Source organism: Myzus persicae, unplaced genomic scaffold (genome assembly GCF_001856785.1).
Source record: "Myzus persicae strain clone G006 unplaced genomic scaffold, MPER_G0061.0, whole genome shotgun sequence".
In the NCBI taxonomy this organism is placed as follows: Eukaryota; Metazoa; Arthropoda; class Insecta; order Hemiptera; family Aphididae; genus Myzus; species Myzus persicae.
This window is the reverse complement of record NW_019102182.1, coordinates 162344-172569: the sequence shown is the minus strand read 5'-3', so window position 1 is coordinate 172569 and position 10226 is coordinate 162344. Positions and strand designations below refer to the sequence as shown.

Sequence of the window (10226 nt, the reverse complement as noted above, 5' to 3'; positions counted from 1 at the left end):
TATTATACTTGATTCGTTTTTGCAAATTATTTATATTGATAAATCAATAGTTATTACTAACTTTTTCAAATTATTTAAGCCTCTTATCTACTTAACCTATTACATATTATTATTAGATATATTATCCTTAAAACACAAAGTTACATAACTCAAAAACTACTAGCTTAAATTTTGATTTAGATTCATCAAAATTCTTTAAAAAAAAATATCGGTTTAATAATCTAAAATAAAAAAGGGAGGTTCCTATTTGAAAAACTGAAGTTTGTATTGTCACAGGATCATGCTTAAGTGGTACAAAAAATTTCAATGATTCGAAAAACTGGTCTTCAAATGTATTTAAAAATTCCAAAAATTTGAACTTTTATAGGTATATGCATGATTTAAAGATAAAAATATGATGAGCATGCTTAAAAAATCACCCTGTATACCTAAATGACTCATTTTCTTCAATGACTTCAGCAGAATAAGTAGTGACTAATGATATACTTATCAATAACTGAGAAAAGTTATTATTGTTCTTTAGTTAGATACACCAGTTTTAATATTTTTATCTAATTAATTACGCATTTTGTATTATATCTTCTAATTATTCTGAATTACATAGTATACAAATATTAAAGTATGTACTTACTTCAATTACTTTTCAATCATTAAATTAGTTATAAAATCAAATACCTAATAACGTTATCTTTCAAGAAATTATAAAATATTCCCTACAGGTGGCTTCATATACAACGACTAAGTGTATAATATTACCATATTGAAAATTCCATAACATTATTGAGTGTACCTAATACTCAATATACCGATACAGGTACCTATATAAATATCTTTCGTAGTGAAATTCGGTCACTTTATACTTAACAATTGAACTTGTACTATACAAATTGAAATAGTCACTTCTCGACAATGTTTATTGGTGTCACGCGGGTAATCGTAGGTTTTATTTTATATTTTAATGTTATTAGTAGTACACCTTTGTTTAAAGTGAATCAAATCATACAACTAGTGAATAACATTCCAAAACACACATGGAAGGTAAGACATATTTGAACTAACTTAAGAACGAGTTTCAGTTAAGGTGTCTTAATGTCTTTTTAAAAAAACATGTACATTTATGTTTATTCAATTGAAATATCCCACCCGTATTCCATTTAACCTGGAAAATGGTTCTTAAACAAGTTGCACTACAACGACTATATATTAATATTAATCATTAAACTATAATATTATAAGGGTTAGGCCAATAGGAGAATCATATTAAAACGTGTTTAACAGTTTGAATGCCTACAACCAGTAAACCTACTGACTACTGTCAATTATTTTGTTTTTATAATATAGGTAACTGGTATTTATAGTATAGTATACCTACCTTAAAAATAAACAATTTTGGACTTTGAAAACAATTTAATAATCTATATAGCAGTGTTGAGTTTTAGCAGTGTCTAATCAGTTGTAAGTATCAAAAAGTTATATAAGCCAGTTATGTTGAGTACATTATTGTTGTAACAATATGTAAAATTTAATTATGCCAGTTGCTTACGTCAATTTTTAAGTAACTTTTAACTGTAAATCATTATACTTGTGTTGTGACTTTGTAACACACACACATCCCTTATCTAAAGTTGCATTTAAATAAAAATTAAACTTTCAATGCGTATGTTGCAATTTTAAAATATTTTGACGTGGATTAAATGATGATGACAATCGGTTTATTTTTCAAAAAATATCGATATAATTATTGCATAGGTGCAATTATTGCATACTACCCATAATGATTTGAAATCTGAATACAATAATTTTATCATACGTGTTACCTAAGTCGTGCATTGAACTATTGGCAGGTTCTTTATCTCCAGTCTTCACTTTTCATATTAGTAATATTAAAAAGATAAGTATTAATATATTATAAGTGGTAAATGTGTATTATTTTATTTTACAATATTGGTGGTATAATAATTGACAAGCATACTGTCTGTGTGTCGTGTGGGTAAGTGACACGTGTTATCCATATTCCATACTTCGTGTCAACATAATACATGTATATTGTATATTATAGTTCGTCATTTGCTGTTCATTTATTTTATTCTCCTATGTAGTATAAAATAAACATAATCAGTAGGTACCAACGTTCTGTACATAATGTTTTTAAATTAGATTTTGCAGTATTTTGGAATCGACGTTTTGATAAATATATATACGTGTACTTAATAAATAATAACACGAACAGTTAATACACGAGGAGGGAAGTTGTCTTGTGATGCAACCCTTCAGAACTATATATTTAAACAATATTTTATCCTACCTATAACTTATAAGTAGTTTAGACTAATTGAGTAAGTAATTCCCGTATCTATAGTATGTATGGAGTTCTCCTAAACTTCCAAGCCCAAGGTGGCAAGGTGTACATATTTTATACCAAGCTTGTACCGCGAAATTTTAGGTTAATACATATTTACACATAGCCACTCATATTATATTACATTTATATTATTATATATTGATATTAATATAGTAAATATATCAATATATTATTTAAGGCTGGAATAAATTTACATCCAAGTTTTTTGACGAACGTTTCACATCGCATGGGAGTTCTACCACGGAATAAACTAAGTGAAAAGGACATTCTCCCCACATATGATGTATCCATTGATTCTGAATCTCTGCCGGACAGTTATGATGTTACGCAAACATGGTCTAAATGCAAATCGGTTGTTTCAATCAGAGACCAATCAAATTGCGGATCTTGTTGGGTGAGGGGTTTCACCATTTTTTATCATTCACTTTCTAACGACTAAAAAAGCTCAATCAGCCATCGAAATTTATATTCATGTAAGTACATAACATATATATATGCATATATAGGCCCTATCAACTGCTTCTGCATTTAGTGATCGTCTATGTATCACCTCAAATATGAGTGTTAATAAAGTCTTATCTGGTGAATACATAAATTCGTGCTGCAATGGTAAATGTGGTGACGGATGTAACGGTGGTCATCCAGAAAAAGCGTGGAAGTTCATAAAGAGAAACGGATTATGTACCGGAGGTGAATACGCTTCTAACGAGGTTAGTGCCATATGTAATAATTTTTTAAATTTTGTGTTTTCAAAAACCGTATCAGATGATAATATGCAATATCTTTTATTTTTTGTCTAATGGTATTTTAAATAACAAAACTTAAAAGTAAACATTGTATTCGACCACCTATCTGCAGCTATAAATAATATTTTATTCAGTAGTCGAAGTGGCTTCAAATAAGTGGTGGAATGAAAAATGTAAATTTTAAAAAGTGGAGGGATGCCATCCCCTCGTATCTCCGAATTCAACCACTCTAGTGGTATATCGACGGAATCCCAGAAAAAAATACCAAGGAAAAAAGAACAATTAAAAAAAATTTTATATTTATTAATTGATTATGAAAATTTAAAAAATTTTAAAAATACATATATTTGTAATTAGTGTGTAAAGTGATCACTTATTACTCAAACATTTGCATGGCCCTAATGCTCATTGAAATTACCTATATTGCAGAACTACTTAAGAACGTTCGGTATCCAATCTCCGTAAGAAAAAAGTATATTTCATTTAATATTTAAAAATATTGAAGTATAAAAATGTATTTCTTTTGAAAAATCTATTACAATTTTTATCCTAACATTGATATAGGAAGTAGGTCATTTAAGATCACTTTTTTGGCGTGTCTTCCCACGTCGCCGAAACCCAATTTGCCGAATCCCAATTCGCCGACATCCCAGTTTGCCGACTTTCAATTCGCCGACACCCCAGTTCGCCGACTATTTATTTACATGTTCCCAATTTGCCGACTCCCAATTCGCCGACTTATTAAAAAATAAAAATAAATACAAATGTATCATGTATAAATGATTATTAATCCATTAAGTCAGTAGATACATTATTTAATTATTATAACTCCATGTATTGGATGATCGTGTTTTTTCGACAATACAACATCGGTATTGTTTTTTAAAATAGCACGACCGCCGCAATTTTGAATACATTTATAATACTCAGTTGTGTCCCGTATTCTATCAATGCGATGAATAAAATTATCGACCACTAGTAAATCTCGTTCTTTTTCAGATTTGATTTTATACCATTCCATTTTTAATTAAATTTGTAATAAGAATAAAGCACTTTTCAATATAGTTATCCTAAGGTTCGCTATAAAGATGGCTTGAGGACTGAACTAAATTCACCAATCTATACTACATATTATCGCTATCTTATCCGTTTTCGATAAGATCATTGTCAACTGTCGGCGAATCGGGAAAATGAAAACTTTATTAATAATTTGTCGGCGAACCGAGACGTCGGCAAACTAGACTGTCGGCGAAAAGGGAATATTTTAAAAATATTTTAAAACTGGTATATTTGTCGGCAAATTGAGTTGTCGGCGAATTGGGATTCGGAAAAGTGGGTATGAACCCTTTTTTGGACCCTTTTTGAACTAGTAACTTTTCAGAATTCTGTAACCACCATTTTCGACCAGTAGATTATTTTGGTCACCAATTTTAAAATCAAAGTGTAAGAAACATACAATTTAATCATGATTATTTTTGTTTATATGAATTATGTTTGTAATGTAAAAAAAAATAAGAAATAAATTAAAAATAAATATTAATGGACCATATAGGGTATATTATTTTTTGTTCGATAATAATCAATTAATTTATGCATAAATTAGTAGAACATTTAAAAGTACATTTTTTTACAAATACTTTCTATGGCAGGTATACATTATAATATAATACATAGTTTTTTTATTCCATTCGAGCAAGTTGCAATAGTCTACTCTTTTTATCTTAAAAATTATCATAGCCTATATATACTATATAGGTCATTTGAACTTGATGTGTATTGACAATATCTTAATAGTTTATTGCTGTCAACCATTATAACGTTACATAAATACAATATATACATAAAATAATTTACATTAATATAATATAGTCTTTGGTAATCTTTATTTAAACGTGATGGTATTTACTGAATCATGTAGGACAAAATGAATTATTTAACTCTTTCTACCAAGTAGTTAAGGTATTATATTCTTTAAATATGCTTTAATTTAGGGATGTCAGCCATATAGTATAGCTCCTTGTCCAAGAAATGCAAACTCCTGCTCTAAGGAAAATGAAGATACTCCCCAGTGTTTCAGAGATCAGTGTACCAATAACAACTATGAGACTCCATTAGAATCAGATCTGTACTATGGTAGGTAAATATTAAATACATTTAATTTCAATATGTTTACCAAATTGTCAATATATTTTTGTTGTTATTTTATTTTTTGTAGCCTATAAAGTGTATTCTGTTAAACCAAAACCTGAAATAATTATGGGGGAAGTATATAAAAATGGACCTGTTGTGGCAGCAATGAAAGTCTATGAAGATTTCTTATGCTATAAAGGAGGTAAGTAGGTACTTTAATAGGTAATCACACCACACTTACGAACAACAGATACTAATATCACTAGTGTCATTGTCGCACACATCAACGAACATTTAATATTGTAACATTTAATTTATATTGCTTTTTTTAGGAATATATCAGTATACGACCGGTGCATTAAAAGGCGACCACGCTGTCAAAATAATGGGATGGGGTCAAGACGACGGAATAGATTACTGGTTATGTGCTAATACATGGGGTAATTCTTGGGGCATGGGTGGAATGTTTAAAATCCGAAGAGGCAGAAATGAATGCGGAATTGAAAACCGTATAACTGGTGGATTACCGAAAGTGTAAAAACAAAATAAGATGATCCAATGACTATTGCTAATAACGTTTTTTTTTCTTTTTGTAAAAGCAGCTTACCACCAATACGTTACATAACAGTCTAACACATAATCATAAGTGGTCTCCAGGGAGGTTTCTCGTTTCAAAAGCACTCTCGCCCATATGGGATTTTATGTTTTGAATATGGGACGCAGGACGCATCCATAAACTATTTATATTGGATAAACTAGCCCCCCCCCCCCTCAGAAAAGTAATTCAACCGCTTATGTATTATATTACGTGTATAATGTATTTATATGTAAGGCCTAAGTCGATTATCGACTATCAAGATCTATATCCATCTTAATGTACCTATAGGTGCCTAATGCGCCTAATTGTGTAAGTATTGGTACTTAAATTAAAAAAAGGTACCTTAAAACATTAGCATTATCCTAAGTTAGGAAATTAGAGGATCTTCCTTTTTTTATTATTTAAAGCTCTTAATTCGTATTTATACTTTATAGTAATAATGGAATTAAAATTATTAACTCGCATAACTTATATAATCATATGTATTTTTAATAATATTAAAAACTTACTTTTTTTAGACTCCTCCTCCCCCCACACACACACATACAAATTTGAAAATGCACCACTGATCCTAATTGGTCTTCTCATATACCCTTTTTATTATATCAACTTCAAGTTCCATTTTTGTGCAAAATATACCATGAATACAATTTTAAAAATTGCACGAACTCCACGAATAAAAAAATATTAACATAATCTAGCTAGATAGTAGCTATTCTAGTATGGTTACGGAATAACAGTCAGATATATAAAATTTAAATAAAATATAGTTTCTGTTTTTAAAAAAAGTATTGAAATAATAATTATTCTATCTAGAAATCAGTTCAGACTACATTTTAAACAGATTTGAAAGTACCGGAAACTGAACTTGAGCAATAGAAATAGTATATAATAAACTATATAAAGTAACATACATTTTAAATAAAACCATAATTGATGTAATGTTTTGGTTTCTAATATGATTATAGCCTATAGTAGGTAGTACAGCTCATATAGGTACTTATTTAATGTATATGAAAATGTTAAAAAGGTTACCTTCTGCTACTCACTTCCGGTCATAATAATGTAATGAACCGTATTGGTACATTTTAATCGAATATGCTTACACACGTTGAAACAATAATTAAAACATGCTAAATCTTATACACACCGCTGTATACGTCGCCGTTAAATTTTATAAATACAATATAATATCAACAATAGGTAATTATAATCTAAAGCGTCTGATTTAAGTGACTATGACGTGTAAACATATAGGTACTCGTTTATTTATTCTTAAACAATGGTTGTATACACGGATACACCATATCTCATTATAGTTGTGTTTGAATCTATGAAGATATGATATCTTATCATCTAACTTTTTATTCATAACTATTTACAGTCTGCAGTACCCACATACAATTATTATAAACTTATACTATTTCTTTATTTATTAATTAATAATATGAAATAACTAGGTAGCATAAATTGGACGGGGTATTTGAAGTTTTCAACTGTATTAGTCACAAAATTGTGCAAATGATATCGATTTCTATTTTCCGAATCTTATTTATACAAAATAGTGAAAATTAATAAAATTTAAAATATTATTGCAAAAGAGGAATTGTGACTTGATTTATAATTCAATAATTTCGTCTTAAATTTACTTTTTGTGGAGAGAATCTGAAAGTGGGTTAGGCATTTAGTTGAAATTTTATATATCTACGAATCTACGGTTATTTTAGATTCAAGAGCGATGAATGTATTGATTTTATAATGATTTTATTTGCATATGTATACACAATACACTATAAGTAGTCGAAATAATGCTTCAATTTTCAATTTCATTATCTTTTCCAGTGGAAAGTGAATCTAGTTGGTGAATTGAGGTCAAAATTTAAAATTCTCAGTGGTTTTTAGAAGCGTCGGGAAAAACAAACAACAAATTAAGGAAAAACGGAAATTTTTACGCAAAATCGGTTTTTGATCAAATCGATTTTGGTTTTTAATGTTGCTTTAAAAAAAATTTAAAATTTAAAACTTGGTATTTCTCAGACATTAAGTTTTAAAATTTGTCAAGAGTTGCATCGTATAATTATATTAATTTTTAGTACACAGAGTGATTCACCAAGCATGCTAGAACACTAAAGAATATGCCGACCAATGATTGCAAAAACAATTCTCAGAGCCAATAAAATACTTGTAGATCAGCATATGAACGGAGTTTGAATTTACCTGTCATAAATGAAGTATAGCTGCAGAAATTACTGTGTTAAAGACATTAATCTGTAAAACTTGATATTGTATTACTAAAACGTAGTAATAAATATGTAACAAATTCAAGAACCTCATAATGTGATGCTTATAATATGATCCCTATGATGCCTTATGCAATATCTATTGATGTTTTGGCATTAGCAGGATGAAGATGGATTTCATTTAGAAATGAAGCAAATAAATCCAATCACAGTTGCAATGGATTTTTATGCATACTCGTATAGATAAATGGTAATTTAAATGGTAAAAATCCAGAAAATGATTTACTGTTTTAACAATAATTTATCGTCGATATATTATACGCATTCGAAAATTGAAAATGAATGTTAACATTACATACATAAAAATGTAATCTATTGTAATCAATCAATTCTGAAAGAAGAACAATACATTCATTTAAAAGATGCAATTGAAAATGATGAAGACTTTACCCATATGGGCCAAACACCAAGTTCAGTAGTTTGTATAGATTGGGAAATGTTTCAACTTTAATGCATTTCTGATATGAACTTATTTAATTTGTAGTATCTGAACCCTCGTCTTTTCCCAGGCAGTTTTTACCTACAATCATTTTCCCTTAACGGCATAAAATCGACAGATGAAAACAACGCACTATTGTATAATATTATAACGTATAATAAATGTAATGGATAAAGTGGCATAAAACATAAACAATTGATTTCATCGATATTTAAATATCGTAAAAATGAGAATGTTTGCATAATGTATGATATATAATCGTGTATACGAATATACAACCGGTTATCGCGAACAAAACAAACTATAATACTTTCTCGAGTTTTGCCCAGTATTTTGATAGTTGTAATTAGGTACTTATTTGTATAAACCTCCCGTCTATCATATGTAGGTGATACATTAGTCATTTCACTATTTCAATAGCATTCAATCTCGCGCCTGGATTATGGCTGCATGCAGTGTCCATGAATTATTTTATTTTGTTAACAACATGACGTTCAACGTAAAAGCCAAAAGGTAAGTGAATATAATACAATATTTGTATATAATTATATTAACAATGTATAGCCGTATAGGTATTAAATGTGTTTTAGTATGATTTTTCTCCTATAAGTTTATAGGCAGGTATAACGAGAACAATTAATCATATTCCTCAAAATAAAAAAAACTTATTCATCCTAAATCTCATTAGGTATTTATAACCGAATGTTATTTATTTTACACTTACCTATATAGTTAATATAATATCGATTGTTGTGATAGACAAATTTCCGTTAATTTTTGTTGGATGTATAGAGACCAATTTAACAGTGGCGCAAACACGTTAGGGGGGGGGGGGGTCCACCTCCTTCCATCCATTAGTACTTTTTGTTATATGTATGGATGTATAAAAATCAATAAAATTTAAATAATATTTTGATATATATATATACATAATACATAATATTATACATATACATATAATTGTATTATAGTATAATTAATATAATCCTTTCCATTGAAAATATCTGTTTACACCACTGCATTACACTGGCGTGGTGTTTGAAAACAACGATAAACTGTTCGGACGATAAAATCTCCAATACATCACTCAGCTAGTTCACCCATAATTCATAATCATATAGAAATCAGAAACTATCTCCAGTGACGAATACGATTAATGAACGACCGCTGGTTACTTTAAGGTGCAGGTACATTTAAATATAGCCCTATGGATCTAGACCCCGATGGACGGTAAAAATGTCTCCAAATAAAATAAACTGTTAATTGTTAAGACAAGATTTATACAGACTTTTGGTTTAATTTATAATTTATAAGTTTTAGACTTTTAATACATTAGTACCTACTCATAACATGAAAAAGTATTCTAAAACTGAAATGGTGTCCAACAGTTGCAAATTAAAAATATGAGTATGTATTTTCTTTTTATGATTCGACACAGGATTTATAAAGCTAGTATTAGCATGACAGTACGACTGTCCGAGAAATAATCTACCTTTAATAATTCTTTGTTCATTTATGTTATTAACATTTTACAATTCAAAATAATAAATAAAACTTATCATAATTTATTTGACCATTTGTGATTTGTGATCCTCGATAGCTTTATTCTTGATATGGTTAAAATATAAACTTTTATCGCAAACATAGTAGT

The 10226-nt window shown here is 28.8% G+C and overlaps 2 protein-coding genes across 8 annotated transcripts in view; both read left to right on the top strand.

Annotated features, from left to right (window-relative positions):
- The first annotated feature begins 813 nt into the window (after positions 1–813).
- On the top strand, positions 814–6185 carry LOC111031473 (cathepsin B-like cysteine proteinase 4). Of its 2 annotated transcripts, XM_022311431.1 has the most exons (7): positions 814–1038; positions 2541–2756; positions 2869–3072; positions 5100–5241; positions 5324–5440; positions 5571–5772; positions 5841–6185. In XM_022311431.1, the coding sequence occupies exons 1-7, from the start codon at positions 910–912 to the stop codon at positions 5869–5871; spliced, it is 1041 nt and encodes a 346-aa protein (XP_022167123.1). In that variant the 5' UTR covers positions 814–909; the 3' UTR covers positions 5872–6185. The 2 variants fall into 2 exon arrangements, with proteins under 2 accessions (XP_022167123.1, XP_022167124.1); XM_022311432.1 differs by lacking the exon at positions 5841–6185 and having other exon boundaries at positions 5571–5810.
- A 2598-nt stretch (positions 6186–8783) lies between these two features.
- LOC111031471 overlaps positions 8784–10226 on the top strand; it is a 58244-nt gene continuing 56801 nt past the window's right edge. For 2 of the 6 annotated variants that reach the window (XM_022311423.1, XM_022311417.1), the window contains exon 1: positions 8786–9088. In XM_022311423.1, coding sequence (XP_022167115.1) covers positions 9018–9088 — 71 coding nt within the window. In that variant the 5' untranslated portion in view covers positions 8786–9017. Of the gene's footprint in view, positions 9089–10226 lie in introns of all 6 variants that reach the window. The other 4 variants (XM_022311422.1, XM_022311416.1, XM_022311429.1 and 1 more) reach the window with 4 other exon arrangements.